Raw genomic sequence first — 21,685 nt, forward strand, 5'->3', positions numbered from 1 at the left:
GGGGGGGGGGGGGGGGTGAAAAGAGAAAGAGAAGAGAGAATACTCGCGTATCTGTGCGTATCGCTCGACAACCTTGAAGCTAACCACTGTCATCAGTCTACTAAATGTTTCAAGTTGAAGATCCTCACTTGTAAGCGTCCGTGCGATTCTCCTCGATGTGCGTGCCCCACGTGATGTTCCGCAGGGACGTGCCGTTGACCAACGTGATGGAGGTGTTCAGACCGTTCAGGATAGCGTGCCTGCGACCCCAGTTGACCGAATATTTGTACGAGTACACGGAGGCTTCCGCCATGTTCGCTGCTTCCGTTCTCGTGTTGACGATCGTCGCCTCGGCGAGTACGCGCTTTTCGCGTTTGATGATACGCTTCTTAGGCCAGTTCAACCTGACCGCACTGAGCTCGTAACGGATCGGCTCGGTCTCCACCAGCAGCTCGCCGGTCTTGGCGGACTTCTCCTCGCCGTTCTGTGAAATAGAGGAACCAGGACTCCCTGAACTTCTTCTACGTGAAAGAAATTCTTTCTCTCACCTCGTTCGCGTAGATGATGAGGCCGAAGTTGTCGGCATTCAGCGTGCCGATGTAGTGGGTGTACCACGGCTTCGTGGTGTCCCTCTTGCTGTGTTCGGCCTCGTAGCGGGCGACCAGCATCTTGTCGACGTACACCGCGCCCACCAAGGGCTGCGAGAACTTGGTCCAATGAAGCCACATGATTCGCGCCGCACCGTCGATGTTCTCCAGCAGCTCGTACTTATCGACGTACGACTGCACGGTACCGTGCAATGTCACGGTGCAGCGTCTCTCATTTTCCTTCTGCGTCCCGGCTACCCACACGCTGCTGCTGTGCATCGCGCGGCACACGAAGAGCGGCCGCATCTTCTTTCCCGAATTTTCCGCTTGGTTGACGAAACTCTCGTCTGCAACGTCGTGACTTGATTGATAACGGTATATGCGTGATAATTAACGCTGCATATAACGCGACTGATCACAGCCGAGACGATGAGACACCTCGGCCATCGGATTCTAGTCGGACGCGTGTAAAAAAAAAAATTCACCATTCGATCCCTCGAATCGCAGCGAATGCAGCGTCTCGAAGTATATTCCGATTCATAATGCACCGTACAAGGCTGGTAGGGAAGATTATTAACATTAATACTATCCTATTTCCTAAAAATAATGGCGACGTCGAAAATTTCTCATCAAGCGATTAGTCGTGTCTTAAAGGCTGGGATTGAAAAATTGTCGACGGATTTCGTTTTACTTGCGTTTTACTTTCAGCTCCGTCCGGTGTATGTCGAATGGTGCGAATACTCGTGCATCGTGACGGTTGATGACTCGAAGCTTCGAAGCAACGCGTCATGATGCGGGAATATTCAAAAATGACGCGGCTAATTGTAAATTTTCAACGTTACCGCGTGCATGCCTAAGATATATAGGACAGCGTTAATGGAGTCCTCCGTACGAAAGGATTTCAATGCCGATGCAGGTTGCTCGCATGGTGTCGCGCGCCGGAAGTTGCGTGTAGATGCGTAATAACGCATTGTGCGTAGAGCCGATGAGTTATAGTTATAAAAGTATACGCGCACCTTCGCCGCTATTCGGCGCGATCTCGAAGCCGCCGATGACTATCTGCTTCGATTCGCTCGGATTGTAGTGCGTGATCGGCAGCCACTTGAGCGTGCTCGAGGTGAGCTGCTGCTGACCATACGGCTGCTGACTGTACCGTATGTGCACGCTGTTGTCCGCGGTCGCCGACAGCAAGAGGACGCCGAGCAGTCCCAGAGCAAGGTAGTTCTTCTGCCAAAGCATCTGCAATTGAGATTTCAGTGAGAACGAGTGTGTTAACCGGTCGTCCATTCGCCCCCTCCGGAGCCGGTGACGCGAGTCGATAACGACGCGCGATGAAATAACGATGAATCAAGTCCCATCCACGTTGGAATAATATATATATACATATACATAGGATATACAGAATGTTCTCTCTTGCTCTCACCACAAGCTCTCTCTTTCTACCTATCGCTCGCTCGCTTCCCCATTTTTAGCCCCGACCGGGGGTTACGCAAAAAGGGCGTATGATTTTCCGGCATTTGCACGCACAAGGACGGCACACGCTTGCCCCCTAATTGCGTTACGATCGCGCCGGTAACAAAAAGCACGCACGAAGAGCGTGCGCATGGGTATCGCTCACCTACTCTACCTACGCCTCAACAACTCCGCGTTCGCAACAACAGAGAGAAGCTGGCTGACCCCCTCGGGCTTTGTGATTACGTTTCCGCTTACGCTATGTATGTACCGAGCGTGTCTTTAACACGACGGCCCGCCGAGTATGTAACTGGACCCCCTCACTCGGTTTTGCTCTTGCTTCGTGTTTTCGCTCGGGTTAGTCGGAGAAACAACCAGCGAGACTGACTAACGTAAGCGAGCGAGCAAGCCTGAGGATCTCGAGAGTGTTCACCTTGGGAGTTTGACAAACTAGCGAGAGGGCCGAACGTCGTGCTCCGCGTCTTCTCCGAGACGGCTCGACGCAATTGCAAGCAGCAGCTCGCGAAGATGCGTGCGTTGCGCAATCGCCCTCTCGCTCGATGCGTAATTGATATCGCCGGATGAAGTTCGCACGCGAAGCGTCAAACGAGATCGTAATCTGAGACACAGTGTCATCATCATCGTCGTCGTCGCATTCGGCGAGCTCCCCCCGGGAGTTCGCGTGCGACCACGCTCGCGCAGGGTGCACCCGGTATATCGGCTCTTCAAGTAACCGTAACGGTTCCGCGGTATATCCGTTTACGTGATAATACACTCGTTTCACACTGCTCGACTTCCGCGCGCTCGGAAAAAATTCTCCCCTCTGGAAGTTTTCTTTCGTCCGAGTTTTCCGTCCGGGACCGGTGTGTCTCGATGAACGCGTCCCGAGAAACCTCGGAAGCGTCTCCTGAGGTAACACGCAGAATCGCAGGTGAGATCCCGTTCCGTGTTTCTCGGCGGTGGCCTCTCGAGAAGATCGGGCCAAGTGTCGGGCAACTTGAAACATTCGATGCGACCGGGACTGTCGCCGGTACAAAGAAAAAAAAGGTGAAGGAGTGACTGCTTCGTAGCGGAATAGATGACGGAGAATAAACTCTTATATTTCACGAGTAAATCTTTAAGTCCTTTTTTTTTTTCTTAGTGCCGACATGAGAACAGTGACTAAAAATGATACTTTTGTCAAATTTTGATAACAATCAGGATCATTTGAGCAAAAAAGTAATACTTGATCTTAAGATTTAGATCAGTAGCACTTGATCTTTAGATAATTTAGCGAGTTCTTTTCTAAGTACGATTTGAAAGTTCATAACAAGAAAAAGCCAAAGGCGATACAATGCAAATACGCTTTCGGAATAATTAGCAGCAGACGAGACGGCCAAAATACAAATATAGAAACGCCTATATTTTACAAATTTAACGGCAGCTCCGGAAAAAAAAAGTGACTAAAGTGACCTATCTTGTACGAATGAATTTTCTAGTCAAGACTTGTCAAGAAAAAGTGGCAAAAAGTGATTTAATTGACTGAACAGCAACACTGCATATGACATGGAGTGATGACATAAGAGAGGCTAAAGATTGAATAGAATAGTAGATAGAAATAGAACGAAGAACTGCGCTGAACTCACGACATTAAAGTGAGCCGCGACAAAAGAAGAACGTCTTCGGTTTCCTTGTCAAGTAATCTTCGTAACAGCCTTGTTCTGAGAAATAAACTGGTTTTTCTACATTACGCGGTTTTTCCGAAGTCGGGCGTGATCGGACGTCTCTCGTTCGTTCGGTTCCACTCGTCGAATCAACAACACTCAGCACCGAGATGATGACACGGTTGATTGCGGAGAAATTTCGTGTCGAATCCGCCGGAAGAATTTCGCAAACGGGAACGTGTGTGCGTGACCTGCCGCAACATTGTCCGCGATACCGTAGCAGTGCGCATAATATCATATAATGGATTAGTGACGGGGAGAGCCACAACAACAGGGGATAGTAATTGAAATGCCACTACGACGCATTTTAAAATGATGTCAAGTGGTAGCGTTGGGAATAAAAAAGAAACTTCGTCAAGATCGTTAGAAAAAAAAAAAAAAAAAAAAAAAAAANTCCTGCGTCGAAAGAAGGATTCGGTAACGACCAAAATAACACGCGTGTCCAAAAGACGTTCTTTACGATGTCTTAACGTTATCTGAGAAGTATCAGTAAAATTTGATTAATACATGCCGATCAAATTTTTAATTACTGCATTCAGATAATTTGTTCTGTACAGGTTCTGTACGGTGGCAGTAGTTAAATATGTAGTCGGCATTTGTATTGACCAAATCGTAATATTTATTGCCAAATCCTTTATTCCGCGTGCTTTATTCCGGGTCTCAGAGACGAAAATTGTTTCAAGTCTGAGTATTCGTTCGCCCATATCCAAATTTTGCTTGAGCCGACTAAGTGGGGGTTTCAGTGTAAGAAAGATTCTCACGTCCGACTCGCCAGTTCTCGTTTGCACCACCTCGTGAAAGCAACGCCGTATCTATGCTCGAGTAAAGTGTCCGTTTGCAAGAGAGCCCGAGTTTTCATCCTTTCGTCTCCCTTCATTCTTACATTACGTCGCGACATCTCCTCACGATCGCACATACGCAACACACCGCGGGATCCCACGCAGGCTGACCGGCCAATCTAGCAGCGCTTCTCCGCTCTCGACAAAACGTTTCCGCTCGCGTTGTTCACGGTTCCGCGGAACCGGCGTCATTGTCAGCGCGTTATTGTCGCGGTGGCATCGCTCCAATTGCCGGCGAAGATTCGACGCGGCTGATAATCCAACCCTTTCACAGAGCCCAGCCCGCCGCGCAATTGCCCGCGGGTCCGCTTTTTTCGCTCTTCGGTCTCACGCGTTTCTTTTGTCGTCGCCTAACAGCCCCCCCCCCCTCTCTCCTCCTTTTATGCGTCTTTTATTACATGTCTATATGAGTGCAGATACGTATACAATTTTTTACACATCTTGTTGCATTTATTTTTCTTTTTTTTTCTTTTTTAGTTTTTCCCTTCAAACGTTTTTTACTGTCGATTATTACTGTAACGTCCTTAAAGAAATTATCCTAGAAGGATAATAATAACATTTATCTATCTTTCTCTCTGAAACAAACTATCCCTATCAAATTTATTTTATGACATTGTAATTAAATTTCATAATATTGCACTGATTAAGACTTCCAACGTAACGCTCTTAGAGAACGTTTGTTCTAGAACGACAATAAAAGCATTTATCTGTCTATCTATCTATCTACCTATCTATCATCATCTTGCGAATTGCATTTCTCAGGCTCGCAGCACTGAGTATTCCGCGGGAGATCAACTTAGTGTAAAAAGTCCGTGACCCCGAGAAGAAGTTATTAGATGCGATGAAGAAGAGACTCGGATTCACTTTTACGCGTCTGTAAAAGGGAGTAGGCTCGTGAATTCCGAGAGGGACCATCGGGCCATCTCGGGCCGAGTGAGTTTACGAAACGACTTTCCGGCATTCGATTTCGAGGTAAAAAGTCGCGGCAAATGTCAAACAGCTTTCGTCGGCGTAATAATTGCGACGGATTGGAATTTGCATGAATAACATGCCGTCGTCGGCGAGGCCGCGCGAAACACCGCAGCGAGGTACAAACGCGTTCGAATTCGTCGGTCGCGGGCGTTACGTCATTCGTGATTGGTGCACGCGCGCGCTGAACACGGTTGGAGAATTTCTGCCCGAACGACAAGCTGACACAAGCGACAAAAATGCAACGCCGATTGATTTTCCCTTTCTGCAGTCACGTTCCCGTCTTCCGACGAGTCTTCTCATCGCGAGATACGTCGTCTCCGCGCACCGGTTTTACACGGAGCTAATCCCACAGGTACAATCTCGTTTTACGCTACGCAACGTACAAGAAGTCCCGTTAGCCGCGAATTCCACCGTTGTATTAGATTTGTTCCTTTTTTCTGCCTCCTCCTCCTCCTCACTCCCTCCCTTTTCTCTCTCTCTCCCTCTCTGCTATCTTTGACTCTTGAGTATTCCCATCGAGTCAATCTGACTCGGGCTCGTTTTTCTCTCATCCGTATATTCCTTTAGAAAGAAGGATGAGAGAAACTAGTTTCACGTGAGACCTCCTCGAGTTCTCAAGCGTTGAAGACTCGAAATCAAGTCCGTCTCAAAGAGAGAGAGAGAGAAAGATAGAGATGATCGGTAACGTTTACACGTGCAACCGTGTACCTACCTCCGCGTGAGTACTTTTAAGGATTAATTCGACGCATCTACGTCGACACGAGTTTGCCTTCGACGAGCAGCGGGCAACTTTCATCGTGCGTAGAGCGAGAGAGAGAGAGAGAGAGAGAGAGACACGAGCCGCGCAACGAGGTGTAAGTTACGACGTGACATTGACTTTGTAACTCTCACGCGAACTTCCTCGCGCGATGACGAGCGTGTGCGCGATTTATTACCATTTAACTTAGGCTGGCCAATGCTGTAAAGGCACTTAGACTCGTGGTAGGTGGCTTGTCGGACCGTAAATAACGTGGCGTAACATCTAACCGGTTTAAAGGCGGCGGCGACGGCGCCGCCGACGAGGAGGAAGAAGAGGTGGAGGAATCGTCAACACGTGTCACAGAATTCGAGATTCTGCCGGGCGACTGTCCGACTCGTTGCGTCGAAGACAGATTCGATTTCGGACAAAAGTCCGTTGTTGCGCGAACGGTAAACGGTCAAGAAAGGTATAAACCCACACACACATAGGCCAGGATTCGCGGTTTATTCGGCCGCTCGAGACGGTGAACCCGCGCGCCGTTAAAAACGGCGAACGGTATATACAAAGCACAGTCTTGTTCGCGTCAGCGTGTAACGCGAGATTCCCCCGGCAACGAATACATGTATATACATGTGTACGCGTGTAATTTTATATTTCTTTCCTCGCGGAACACCTCGGGCAACACGGCGGCAACTATAACAACTATCTCGCGATGGGGTTATTAAGCGGTTGCGAAAGCGTCGGTGGTCTCGATAAAAGTGACTCCGCGCGATTCATCGTAAGGAAATAATCTCGCAGTCGCGCACAGAGGAAATCAAATCGGTTGAATGAACGTGACAGTGAATGAACCGCACAAGCGCGTTTTAAGTCAAAGGAAACAGAATTTCCACACGGGAAAATAATCAGTATCGATCCGAGAGACGCGTAAACTCTGTGGAATTGGGTTAAATCAAGTATCGAGGATAGAAGGACACTTGCCGACCTTTCGTTTTGTATTTAAAATTGCGGGAGGCTTGATAGATGGTCCTGACATTTTGGCACCGATTAAATTCAACGTAACGATCAGGCATCTTAGAAATCGTCCACCTTTTCTTCTGAAGTGCATCGCACGGCATACGGTAGATTCAAACCTTCGAATCGATTATCCTTGCTCGCTTCTCGTTACTTCCCTGATATCACCGATTTTCATTATACGTTACTAGCTTCTTTTCAAGCTGCTATTACCGAACGTTTGCATTCAGGTTCTTCACAAATCGTTTTCTCCCAGTGCTCTTTACGTATTCTTATTATTGTCAGTGGTTAAGATTTTCCCCGGCAAATTATGTGTAAAGCTCCACGATCGCAAAAAGGTCCCGTGTGTATAAAGAAAGAAAGAAAGAAATGATAACGTAAAAGGCAAACGTATAATCGTTCGCGATTCGTCGCGCGCGCGCAGCAACAAATTTTCAGAGAGAGACCACTCTCGACTTCGGCCAAGCTTGCGCAACAACGTCGGTCGCGGCCGCACATTGCTGCACGATGGGTGTGGTTCCCACGCTTTTACACGTCGAATTTTTTTCAGCCGTCTATCTGTCTCTCCACGTCGTAAGCATCGGCACATACGGCAGGCAGTACGGCCGCGGCAGATATCGCGGCGAAGGTCGGAAGAAACGCATCGCCGTATCCTCGGCATGCGATACTTACGCAAGGATCTCTCGTTTCCACGCCGAACCGCTCGCCACCACGACGAGCATTCACGGATATTTGCGTTACGCGCAGATGTGTGTTTCTTTCGTCTTGGCCTGCTAATAAAGAGTCACGTTGCACGTGGGTGTGACTCGTCGGCGCGCGATCTATAAATCTTGCGCTTCACGCTCCCGCTGTAACCTTGCGCGGTGCGCATAAACGGGGCAATTCAAGAGTCGGGATCGGAGATCAATCGGATCACGATGATCGTATACATCGTCGCGACGCGATCGTCATGTCCGTCATTTAACGATTATACCTGGAAATGAAGGATTATCTCGATACACAGGGGGTGTGTATGTATGTCGAGACATTACCGACAAATTCACAGGACGGATTGTGCGTTGAAAAATAAGTAGAAAAAGTCTTAGCAAATATATACGTCCGTAAAAGCTTGACTTTTGCGACGCAGCCTTCAGAGGATGATAACGATGAGAAAGAAAACGTTCAGAAACAAGACAGTCTTATAAATCAATGATAGATATTCTCACATATAAGCAGGAATATTCTTAGATTTTCGGTCTTGAATTGAAAGTAAGTAATACTTGCGTCGATACGGTCAAATCAAGACTAAGAGTCTTCTAGGAAAATTATAATATTCTTGTTTATACATGATAATATCTATCATTTGGATACATTTTTTTCCATATGTATAGCGATAAGCGGGTTAAAAAAGTGCTGACATAACACTTTTCTTACCTATCAATTGTGATATTTCTGAATATTAATCGAAGAATTATTCATTGCGTTGATGTTGATATATTATTACTGTCTGTCGTGAATGAAGAACACGTTTTTTGCTTGTTTCTTTTATGTAGAATCTATCCCGTGAGTTTGCCGGTGGAAATCAATTGCACCTTGTGTACGATAACGTACAGACAGAATAACGATAAAGCGGCATAAGTCGGATTTGCACGTTTTACGGAACGAAAGAAAAAATGTAACCCGCGAGTATCCGGCGACGTGCGGATAAAAAAAAAAGCTCGCGTCTATTAGCGTCCTACCTCCCTCGAATGAAACGTTAATGAAACGGAGCGGTTCAACGGGTCGAAACTTGGGCATTACGGGGTCGATGACGAGCTCGAGATCGGATCGATCTCACGTTTCTCCCGGCCGTTGATTCCCATTCCATATATACGTGATTACACACAGGGGAGAGAAGATTGCAGCTGTAGAAATTGATATTCAGCGCGCGATATCGGCCAGCCCGGTGCGACTCTGCGGCGGTGAGGTGAGATTACGGCCTCGTGTTTATCGCGACGACATAGTCGCCTGGCGAAGAAACGCGATCGAGACGAGGCGGCGTCGTCGCCGTCGGAGGAATAAAACGTCCTTCGTGTGTAATACGCGAAAGGCCACCGGTCGTTACATTTCGCGCTGTCGTTTGATGCGCCGGTGACCTACTGGCCTTAACAGCCGGCAGGCGACTTGTAAGTGACCCTGGCGAACGTTTGCTTATTTAATCGGGACCAATGCACGACGTTGATGCTTCGGGGCTCCTCGAGTCCTCATAATAAGAGTCTAGACACCAGCGCTCTGTGCCCGCCATGTTTTGAGCTGAAGCCGGAAGTCCACGGCCGTGATATGCGCGAAATCTTCAAATACCGTTAAAATAGGTGTAAACTAAAGTAAATTAATAATTCATCACAATAGGAAGCACGCAAACTCATTTTTCTTTCGACACAACTTCGTAAGACTTCGTCGTCGTAGACGATGACAGGTCTTCGCTCGTCACTCAGTCGGTTTGGTTGCTCTTCAACAAGAGACGCAAGTCGACACGAATCTAGTTATATCGGGTGCTTTCCAACAAGCGAACACACTGTGTTGCACAATTGGACACAGTGCATAGGTGTTTGATGGAATGCCTTAATTTTTACAAACAGCAGCTGCTAATAATGCGCATACACATACGCAAACACGTTGATGTTAGCAAATATTACATATATCGAATGAGGTAGATAAAGTAGAATGGAGCAGAATGTTGATATGCACTCTAAATTTATATTTTATTACAGTGAACTTTACGTATAGAGAAACTTTCAAAATAACAAGAATCGTCGCAAAAAAAAATAAAGAATTCTTCGCTTTATTTAATACTACAAATATAAGAATTATATAAAAATTGCGAAAAAGTTGGAAGCAACGAAAACACAAATATTTTCGACACTGCTCTACAGCTGTGTCGACTTACGTTCTGTTTGTGTCGTTGTAAGAAGGCACTTGTGTCGACACTGTGTCACACTGTATTCCTGTTGGAAGGCCACCCATTATGTCACCATTTGTTGCCATCGTATCCTTATTTTGTATGTAAAGAAAATGATAATACAATGGATGATGCAATTTATATCGACTCTTGCTAGAAAGCAACCTCTGACATCATCCCAACCGGAAGCTTACTCGAACATGGAGCCAATCAGAAATCAGACATATTAGGCGTCCAGACTTTTATTACGGGGACTTCGAAGGTTTCAACCCCGAAACTCGGATTTCGAGACGAGCTCCGTCTCCTCTTTCTCTCTCTCAATCTTCTCGTATTTCCCAGACTGACAAAAGTCCCTGGCTCGCTTGCGCGCCTTTTCCTATCTGCAAGGATCTCTGAAGAGACGAGAGGTCCGTCGAGATTTTTTTTTTTAGCAATTCGGCTAAATTCGTGCGGTCTATTATCGTATCGCGAGGCGCGTCGCCGACGTAAACTGTCCGCCGAGAGGAAGAATGGAGGGAAGCGGTGACCCCGATTTCCCATCGATTATCCGCGAATCCAGGAATAGAGGTAACAACCGCGTGGCGCAAACAACGGACGGCTCAAATTTGTGGATGGTTTTTACCGACGCGCAGCGGCGGACGCGAACTTCCTTTGAAACGACGCGCACCACCACACGTGCTGCGCGTGTCGATATTATATATTCGCGACCGTCGGTGAAACTCAGCTGCGAGATTATCTCCCTAGACGAAATTAGATAATTGACTTTCACAATGAATTACGGCGGCGCGCTAATGCCCGCCGGTAATTTGAGAGAAAGTGCCTCGCGCGCGCGCATTCTGGAATGGACCCAACGTCGTTCCCTCTCGAAAGGTCTCGTCCACCCCTCCGTGTGTTACATGCGTTTACGAACTCTCGCGCTACTCTTGAGATATCTGGTTTAGCCTCTCTAACGACACTAGAGTGAGAACATCTTCGACTTTCGTTACTGAATGTCTGGAAGAAGGAAAATAAGCGAGACGGCTCGTTGCTAAATCATCGTCTTGCGTCTTAACCACTCTGCGCTGGAAATTGAGTTCGATTGGATCTGCACGGAGAAAATCTTGCGAGTAAAAATTATGTAATGCCAGACCTTACAACCAGAAATTCTGTTCCCTTCAACCAAAACACGTTTCTCCGTTGCCCATTGTCAGGTAGAACTCACTTCTCAGTTATCAATTTTAATTAGCAAATCACATCAAATGTCTCGTACAACGCGCAACGAAACGATCGAACAACACAGTCTTCTACACACACACACACTCTCTCTCTCTCTCCTTTTCCTCGGGCTGCAAAGATCCCCGAGGAGATGATGGGATCACGCGCGTCCCGTATTGGGAACATAGCCGGCGTTCTCGGGACGCACGTTCGCCTTCGTACGCGCGGGACAGATGACAGGGGCACATGTCCTTGCCCCGCGGAATACGAAATGAGGGGAATATCGATTTTCGCCGGTCCGCTATCAGCGCGCAGCGTTACCATGATAACACCCCCGCGCGCGCTGCAACAACCCCGTTGCTGCTGCAGTCGAGTGCGGGCGGGCGGCGCTCCTTTGGCATCATCCAGCCGCTCTCTCCTCTTCTTAACACGTGTGCGCGCGCGCGACCGACCGGGCGGACGGGCGGTACAGAAGGCGGATAGGGAGGAAGCAATCTTGCACGCGCGGACACCCCTCGACAAGCACGCGACACAAAGAAAGAAATTCTGACTCAAAGCCGAGACGCCGCGAGCAGACGGACGCATTGTCACTTTTCACAAGCGCACTCCGCGCACGTACAACAGAACGAAGCTTATTCTCTTTCTTCCTAGCTACCTCCTCCTCGCCGCAGCCGAGTCTCGGTTTAAGTGCGCCGTAATGAAAAGTGTAGCGAGACACGGGAGCAAAGTGGTGGAAGTGGTGTTGCCGAATGAGAAAAGGGTTCTCTCCCTATCTTTCTCTTTTTCTCCGTACGTGCCACTCGCTCCCTTTCTCTTTCCCTCTAGGTGTTACATCAACATTGCGTCACACCGTCGATTCGGACGGTGAACGCATCTCGTAATCCACCTTCGTCGTAAAAAGACTTACAAAAAAGAAGAACGGATACTGACTGCCGTCCCTCAACCGATATATGTCTGATTGCTCTGCGACTTCCCCGAGGAAAGGACTCCTTCCGTTAGTTGCACAAGAATCTTTATACGTGGCCCGGTTTACCTTCGCAGGGACAAAACGTAACATCAGAGCTCCGGCTGCTCTCGTCGTCTTACGTCATTGTGCCCCGCGGGTATTTACCTTCTTGCGATCGGGCCGGCCGACCGAGCGTGTCCGGCCCGGATCCGCGTGTTGACCGTGGCACTTCAAATCTCTCTCTCTCTCTCTCTCTTTCTCGCGCGGAGAGGAAATCGATGAAGGAAAATCAAGCGCGACGAGAGCGCTATTTAATACGTACACGCGAAACCATATTTTCTAAGGCCAATCGCGCCCGGCCAATAAAAATCTCGCAAAACGTAATCCGCGCGAGCGACTTAATTGACCGTGGAACCCCCTCTCCCCGCGAGATCGGATCTCGGCTCTTGCGTTATAATTAGAGACACGCGTGTCTATCCATCTCTATATCTCTGTTTCTCTTCCCCTCTCTCTTTCTCTCTCGCTCCATCCGATCGTTTCGAATTAAAACGCTCGATGAATTTTCTCGCCAGTTTCCACGCTCGAAGGCCGCGCACACGGCCGAACGGTAAATCGATAACGTTTCGCATTGACCTCTAGAGGGAGAGGGAGACAGAGAGAGAGAGAGAGAGAGACCAGCATCTCTCTCTCTCTCTCTCTCGTTTTCTATCCCTGTTCTATCTATTGTTGGAACAATGGTCCGGAGGGTCTCGAATCGAAGTTTATTAACTCGGACTATAGAGAGAGAGAGAGAGAGAGAGAGTATAGTGACAGTATCGCCTCTTGTGAGGCGAAGGGTTAGCGTCGTTCTATCGCAAAGGATTAAACGCTAATAACCAGTGCCGATGGTGGTCACATTGATAAATACGTCAGGTACACTTATTGACGTGCAAAGGCGCCGTTACCGGCTGGAAGATCGCGACACCGCGAGGGCGAAATGTGACGTTGGCGACTGCGTGCAATATACCTATCTGTCACTGCCAAGGCCACCTATGCAACCAGAGACCCGTCGTCTCTACAGTCATTGTTAAACTCATTTCCGTCGCTCGATTGCCCCTCCGTGGGGTATCGCGCATCGGAAACTTAACCACGATTCTGCGCCTGGCAAGGCTCGCTCTCCTTCTCTCTCTCTCTGCGATCGTTGTGTCGTGAGTACACTGATTACTCTCGATTGTCGCAGGATATCCTCCTTGGCTGTGACGTTTCTTCAATTCGCCCGTGGAAATTGCGCACGATATATCCCGCGAAAATTGGATACAGCGCAGGAGGAAGGTCCTGACCGTTCCTAGACTATATATATACCTCCTCCGTCGAATTCAGCGGAGTTTCGCGTCGATTTTCTCTCCCCGGTGAGAGGAAGAGGGGGGAGGGGGTTAATTAACCGATCCGGCGCACAGTGGCTTACGCGAGGTGGGTCTCTCGAACGGTACAAGAAACCGATTTATCTCGCGTGTGTTTATATCCAGTCCGTAGTAATAATCTTCCCGTCGTGAAACAAAAGGAAAAAATAAGGAGCGCGTGCGCGCACGGCCAGTGAAAGAATCCATTATTACTGTTTTCCGTGACCGTTACTCGGAGAGGCACGGCGAGACGAATAAAAGAAGCGGCGGGCCTTCAAAAAGGACAATCGCGCGTATCACGCTGGGCTCCGTCCCCGGATACACAACACCGTGCGGAGAGCTTCTCGTTGCTGACGTGGCTCTCGTACTATTACAGTATGACCTCCATCGGTCTACTTTACGACGCTCCGTCGCGACGGAGCCGAGGTCCTGGCGAGAGGAAAAGAGAGAAGGAATGGATATTTCATTCTCTCATTCTCTCTCTCTTCGACGATCACGACGTTCCGCAATCACGTAGCCCTGCTCTGTTAGAGGAACGAGACGCGGTCGTTAAAAGAAGGAGTCGTAAAGATTGAATAATAATGCGTCGAATGGGACTCGGAATTGTTACCTGCGCTCTCGCTGAACGCGCCGAAGGGAGATCCGCGAGAAGCGCTCGAAAATGCGGCTCGCCGAGGATACTCGGAATATTAATATCCTGCACGCACGGACCTAGATTCCTCGGCGACGTTGGATGGGAAAAACGAGGAAATTCCAGTGTCCTTCGGCCGCCTCCTCGTCGAGGGAGGAGGACGTGCTCTGGACACAGGGAGGCGGGAGAACGAAGAGAAATGCGAGCGAGAGAGAGGGAGAGAGGCGTGAGAGACGGGCGGGCAGCGCGCGACGACGTGTCATGAACCAGATTATGAAAATCAGAACGGTCGACGTGTGGGTTAAAGGCTCGTTGCGCCGCCGGGGCGGGTAATGATGTCACTTTTATTAGCCTCATCAGGGTCGAGAAGCATCCTCCCGAGCGCGACCGGGGGGCTGCCTCCGCCACTATTACCTAATATCCAACGTGATCGCGTATCTCATTACGTCGGACAGCAATTTGCATCCATCGAGGCGTCGGCGTTGGGACAGAAAGCTCGCGTGAGACGACAACGGGCGACGCACCTGCTCGTTAGAGGAGCTTTCTTCCGTGATGTATTTCTGGCCATCCGCGGCGCGCCACGAAAAAGCGCGAACACGAGCGAGATACCAAAAAAAAAGAGTGTGGCACTCCGCAAAGTCGCGAAGGGAGAAAGAGAGATAAAGAGGGAGAGAGAGAGAGGGGGAGAGGGGGTACGATTCTGTGAGAAGGCAGATTTTATCCTCGTTCCTCAATATCGTTACGCAATATCGTGACCGCGCGCGTGCGGTTGGTAACGTAATTATCGTGTATTATGATCGTGGGAGATTTAATATTTCCGTCGATGGACGTCGACGCCCGGCCGGCATTACTATCGGCACTCGTCGGCATTATACTTGAATTCAATTAAACAGCCGACCTATCGGACGCGACGCGTAATGTGCAACGCCATTTACGGTGGTGGCCGAAGATTCGCGCGGAGCTATTTAGCGGGAAATAAAACGGGGAATCAGGTCACACCGGTCAGATCGCACACCAGCGAATCGCATTTCGTATGCCCGCGAAGGTTGCATTACGCGCGAACTCTCACGTACGTGGAGCACGGGAGTAGCCTCCAGTAGGTCTCGAAAATCGGGTTACACACACACCCTGCAGCTCTACCTACGATTAATTACGCTGAAAGCACTTGCGTAAATGCACCGTGTAACGCATCCGTCATTCTAAAACGAGTCCACCACGAGCATTCCCGCGGTCTTGAGCTCGCGAAAGAGGAGAATAACGAGCGAGCGAGCGGGGCGAAATGTATAATTGATTGGCGAACGAACGAACGGTCGATGCTGCACACCGCACGCGGTATATTCTCGCAGTTAAAAGTCCTCCGATGTGCGCATCTCGGAAGGGAAAAGTAACGCGAGAGATTAACCGGCAGATAAATAGCAAACGGTAGCCACACGAGATAAACGTTCTCACTTAAACGCCTCTTAATTCTCACACTGGACGAAGGAAACGTACGTAAGTGTCGTCCCGGTCCGATTTTGACGAGTTTTTAGCACGTTGAAGTCTTTTATTATATTCCAGTCCTGGGATTATACGTTACACTGTAACCAACAGGATGTTCCCTGAATTGCGAACTTCTTAGGTTACACATATATCGTGCTTGTTGCATTATTCGACAAAGATAAAAATAATGAAGCAAGAATAAACGGATTGACGTCACGATTGAGGATATATGCAATAACCGGACGAGGATGAAGAAGCAGGGTTAGCAGAAATTGTGAAACATCGGACATTTTTCTTTTTAATAAATAATAATATATAGGCTATGTATATATATATATATGTATATATGATGTAGGAAGTTCGCAGTTCGGAAAAACATTGGCTGCAACGTAACACATAATTCCATAAGTATATGCGTCTGTGAGTTTACAGGCAAGATCGACTAAAACGGTTAATATGCAGCCGTGGCAGCTAAAGTCCAGAGTATATAAAGTACAACGCAACGCAGTTTTATCCCCTGAAAGTGCGTATGGGCGCGTATAAGAAAATACGCGTTTCTTCTTTCGACCTAGATTTCAACATCTACACCGGTTCATCGAAATCGGTGAGGAATGCCTCTCTCCGTGAGTTTCCTCGCAAGTGATAATTGAGTAGTTCGAGAGGGATAAAATTACGGCGAGAGTTCTGTGAAAAACCATTATCCGTTCTCTATAATTACCACACATCGCGAGGGTATTGCGCCAAATAGGTTTCAATTACGTGCTTTTCTCTCAGTCCCCATTGAGCGAAGGCGAGGAGACAACTAATCCCCGTCCACCGTCTCCTGCTCTCTTTCCTCCGATCTCGGGACCTCGTACTGTGCGACTTCTCTTCGAGGTGTGACTCGACTCACTCCGTCTCGGAAACGTTACTCAATGCCCGTTATTACACTAAAACACCGACATCGGTATCCTCGCGCCGTATCGTGCGCGGTATAAATTGGGTTTAATGCAATAATATTAGGAGTTTCGTAATATCGCCAATTGTTATCGCGGAAACTCACCGCGTGTGTGTATATTAATCCCGTAACTGTATCACGACCTCTCCAGTCACGCAACGGGAAGCGACCCTCTTCCGCGCAATATAGATCGAACCGAAAAAAAAAGGAAGGACGGCGTGCCTTCAGTTATTACTCCCGAAGGGGATTAGAGCCGATCGAGAAAATTGTCAATCACACGGAGGAAACGCAATTCTGCAATGATGAAAATTAATATAATTGGATTCTCCCGATATCACGTATCAGACGAGTATTCCCAGACAAGATAGTCCAAAACCGGGACATAAGACATCCTAAAGATATCTTGAAGATGTTTTATGTTCCAACGTCTTAAAGACACCTTTAACCTTGCTGTTCTGTTCGGTGAGTGAGCTCACTCACTACATAAAAATGTAACAGGGAAATAAAAAAGATTTCCGGTCAAGTACACTGGGAAAACGATTTCTTCGGATTTAATCAATTTTATTGCATCCAAACAAATTTCATCATTGGCATGCTACGAAGAGACTAATGTTTCGATTAATAATTAAGTACGATTGTTAAACTTCAACGTATTTTTTCCTTGAATAAAAAATTGGCTTGAAACGAAGGATAATTTTCTTATAAAGAAATCATTCGTTTCATTTTACATACTTATTGTAATCAAATGATATTTTATTTATAGTTAAAATGAATTCTATTTCAAATAACAGCGTTCTCCCCGTTAAATAATAAAGTTTTCTCGAACGAGACAATAAAATGTTTATTCAAACCAATAATATTTAGCATATGTTGCTTCTACGAAACAAATTTTAGTCGAATAAATAGATATGCTAAGATCTGAAGAAACCTTTTCCTCTGTGTAGAGGCTTGAGCAGAAGGGTAGGATAAGACGTCTTATGTCTCGGCTTCAGACGTTACGTTGTCTGGGTCATACATTGTGCGCACTATATAATCAAATTATTCAATTTCTCTGATATCATTCTTAAACGTCAGGCTGTGCCCGATCGCTTCGGACGCAGTTTGCTCTCTCTCTCTCTCTCTCTCTCTCTCTCTCTCTCTCTCTCTCTCTCTCTCTCGGCCTCGTCTTCTCGCGAATCTCGGAAAGGGCGGAAGGAAGGGCCTGTGGGAAACCGCGCCGCCGCGAATTTCTCGGGGGATCCTTCTCCCTCCCCCTTCTTCCAGCCACCCCGCGTACGCCGAGTGTATCGCCCCCTCGGGCAATGTGAATCATCGCGGACGATTGGCGGGCGATCACCGAGGCCGGGCGGAACACGACTCCGGGATTAGCCGTTTCTTTTTCTCTCTCTCGATCGGTCATTACGTGAGCGCATCCGCGCGTTTATACCTGGGCGTGCGTTATCCTCCCCGTGTGTGCTGTACACACACAGGGAATACCGGTGGCAAACACCACCGGTCGGCGAAGAAAGACACCGGCGGAGCGAGAAAGAGAGCGACGAGGAAGTGCGCGTGTGCTAGGGGAATTTCCAAGTTCACCAGGCACACCTCCATCGATCTGCCGCTCTGCTGCTGCCGGCGCGGACGCGGCCGCGCGCTATCGTTGCACTTACGTGCCGCCGCCGCGGCATTCACTTTTATTCGTGGGTACCGCCGCCAGGAACCAACCCACCTACTACCACCTCCGAGCTGTTGACCCCTGAACTTGACCCCCATAGAGAAACCTGTGCCAGCCTAAATTCCGCGAGCCCGTGCGATCCGGCCCGAGAGAGCCGACTCCTGGTGCTCGGGGGCGCCTCACGTGTGAGGTGTCTCTTTCAAACGTGCGAACGCACGATTTAACCGCCGATCCTCGACGAGGAAATTCTGACTCCGCGATTATCAATCGACCGGAATGATCTCGCCGTGACGAACCTTTTCCGAGCTTCCGAGGACATCCGTCATCGTCGTCCGAGTGACGGAAACAACGATGCAGGATGCAGTTTGGTTCCCCGGGTGTCGGACTCCCGTCGAGATTCCAAATGAACTCCCATACCCGTCCCGATTCCGGTCGGTCAATTTTTGTTCGCGTTGTTATGACGGCCGTTGCGCAATAAACAAGGTACGCGCGACCAGGTGGTGATGTTGCTGCTCGAAGCCTCGATATTGTCGGCGAAACTCCCGATCTCTCTCACGATAGATGCCCCCTCTCGTTGGGGGGGGGGGGGGGNCTTCTTTTCCCCAAGGATAAGAGCAGCCGGCGGCATCGATTCTATTGATCTCGCCCGAGTAGCGACAGGCGAAAAGAATAGACGCGCGGGATATTCAGGGGTTATCGGGAAAATACAGAAATAATCGGATTCCCGGGTATTATTATTATTATTCTCTCCTTCCCTCGGAAAAAGAGGGTTCTATATTCTCGTCTCACCTGAGCGCACCGGTCCGAAGTGCGTCACCGGATTGTGCACACCGGTCTGAATTTATCAAATATCGATTTTCACAATCCCCGCCGTCGGCGCCGCGCCGAAAATGGAACACTCGTATCGGCTGACCTGACGAGGCTAATATTCTTCCACCCCTCAAAATTCCCAAAAGTGATATTCTCAGGTGTAGCTTATCTGACACATTTCCCTCTGCACGAAGGAGACGACGCTGCGTTTGCGAGAGGGACTACTTCCAGAAAGGCGGAAGTGCACGAGCTGGCGCGGAAAGGACGACCCGGGGCGAAGGAACGGAGGGGGTCAGGGCGAATCCTTCCGACATAGTAGGTCTGCCGTGACAAACGACCGTGTCGGAATGCACGGCGTTTCGTTGGTCCTGAATGGCGCCGCTCACTGCGACGGAGTTGCCCTCGAATCGCGTTATCAGTGCATCAGGTCTATTAATCTCTCTCTTTCTCTCAGGGTAAACACCCGCCAAGACGAATCTGTCTTTGGGGCATTTCCGACGGAACTCTCACGATTCGCTCTATACTCACCTCGATCGCGTCTTCGGCCTGTGTTCGTCGGCACTCTCAACTTTAATCCAAATAACGCGCGCGTGCGAAGGTTGAATACTTGCTGGGATACTCTCGAGGGCCGAGATCTCCGATTTTCTACCACGACCTCGCGACAACGTTGTCGATCATAGGCACCGGTGCCTCTAAAAGGATCCTCTCTGTTACTCTCGGAGTCCGAGTCGGGACTGCTCGCGTGTCAACGGCCGAAACCGGGAGAATACGGAAACACTTGCTGCGGAAACTCGCGCTACGCGATCGACGATAGCCGAGTGCCGAGGCGAACGCGTTTGCCGAATAACTGACGCCAGCGCGAACGAGCTCGTCACTTGGCGCGCCTCCCGTCGCCACTCTCCTCGCGCTCGCCGCGCTCTCATTGGCCGCGCCCCCCCACTCGCCGTGCCCACTGTCGTTCGCTTGAAAAACGATATCCAGGGTATATTATTCAAAGTTCCGAAACGACGGAAAAACGAGCGAGCCTTCCCGAAACGCGCGAGATCACAGCGAGATCGACGTCGTCGTCGTCGGAAAAGATCGGAAGAGAGCGATGCGTCGTTTCCGCGTCGGGAAATTCGAGCGAGTCGCGTGTGTCCACCGTGTTCAACAGTGCCGTCGCGCGCCGATTTTCGAACTCACCTTCCACGTTCCTCGCGAATTTCCTCGTCCTCTCTTCGTCCTTTCCGTCGTTTCTCAGCCTCGAGACGCGCCTCGAAGTAACTCGGGCAGCGAACGCGGAGCGCACGAGCGTCGGAACACGAACGCTGATGTTTCATTCCGACGCGATCGTCCCCTTGAGAATTTTCCGGAGGACCGACTCCCCCCCCCCCTCCTTATGCGCAATTAGCGCGCACGTTGCCGCAACCGCGTATCTTTCCGAACTCGCGCTTTTCGACCTCGTGAACTCCCTCCTCGTCTCTCGTTCTCCCCCTCGGCGCCGAGAAGAGACAGCCGTCCGTAAATCCAGGGTTTCCTCGAGGAAGCGCACAAGCGACGCGCAAAATCGGGCACAAAGAGCGCGATCGACGCGCCTTCGAAAGGAAGAGAGAGAGAGAAAGAGAGTGCAGTCGCGCTCGCTCGGTGCGAAACGGCGCTAACTTCAAAGCGGCTGTGTGTCGCGTTTGCGCGCCCTGTGAATCGCAAGGGCACCCCGTTATCGACCCCTCACCATTGGATGACGCATCCTCCAATGACCGGCCGGCTCGGCGGTTGCGTCACGCTCGGGTGTATTATTGACGCCGGACTCTCTCGTGCAACGGCGTCGCACTGCCGCGTTTTTCCGGGGGGCATCCATCCCTCCGTCCATCCTACGACCCCCCCTTATCCTGCGGTAACGATCGCATCGACGCTGGCCCGGAGGATCGCGCGGCGCCCGGACTTAACTCTTCCGTGAGACTTAACCCGGTGCCCCGGTGCGGCCCCGTGTTTCCGAACTATTCGATTATGTCACCTTCCTGCCGCCGCTCACCGCACCGTTTTCCCGTCGAATATCGACTGGGGGAAATGATTTATTCTCACGGTTGAATTTCCGATGGGTTTATAACCGGGAGAAATTTCTTAAGAATGAGAGAGGTGACCGAGATAAATTATCATCTCGAAGTACACGGTCTGATTCCTTCTCTTTTGGATCAAGATGCGCTTCTCACGTCCGTTTCCAGCTTCATGGCTTAAATCTAATCGGCGATTGGCTCGACAACGACGGGAGAATTAACCGATCGTATTGATCAGCTGCCGATTGGCCAGTTTTGTTGATATAATCAGTTAATCGCTGATTAAATTGAAACCATGATAGGGAGAACAGGTATTCAGGATGTAAGAAGACGCGCTCTGTCTTCACACACACATACACGCACACCCACACACACATAGGTGTGAGGACGAATTCAATTTCGCAGGGAAAAATATTTTCAGGA

General features: G+C 49.3%; 2 protein-coding genes across 6 annotated transcripts in view; one reads left to right on the plus strand and one right to left on the minus strand.

Annotated features, from left to right (window-relative positions):
* LOC106746811 (protein unzipped) overlaps window positions 1-20,810 on the minus strand; it is a 23,767-nt gene extending 2,957 nt beyond the window's left edge. Inside the window, exons 1-4 of one of the 2 annotated variants that reach the window (XM_014623848.1) lie at window positions 20,412-20,810; window positions 1,583-1,805; window positions 528-913; window positions 129-463 (exon numbers count right to left, since the gene is read on the minus strand). In XM_014623848.1, the coding sequence (XP_014479334.1) occupies window positions 129-463; window positions 528-913; window positions 1,583-1,805 (944 nt within the window). In that variant the 5' untranslated portion in view covers window positions 20,412-20,810. Of the gene's footprint in view, window positions 1-128; window positions 464-527; window positions 914-1,582; window positions 1,806-19,757; window positions 20,066-20,411 lie in introns of those variants that run through there. The other variant, XM_014623847.1, reaches the window with a different exon arrangement.
* LOC106746810 (protein FAM73B) overlaps window positions 1-21,685 on the plus strand; it is a 35,868-nt gene that overhangs the window by 6,302 nt on the left and 7,881 nt on the right. The gene's annotated exons all lie outside the window — the stretch shown is intronic.

This window comes from Dinoponera quadriceps, unplaced genomic scaffold (assembly GCF_001313825.1).
Source record: "Dinoponera quadriceps isolate SergipeBrazil2010 unplaced genomic scaffold, ASM131382v1 scaffold1565, whole genome shotgun sequence".
In the NCBI taxonomy this organism is placed as follows: domain Eukaryota; kingdom Metazoa; phylum Arthropoda; class Insecta; order Hymenoptera; family Formicidae; genus Dinoponera; species Dinoponera quadriceps.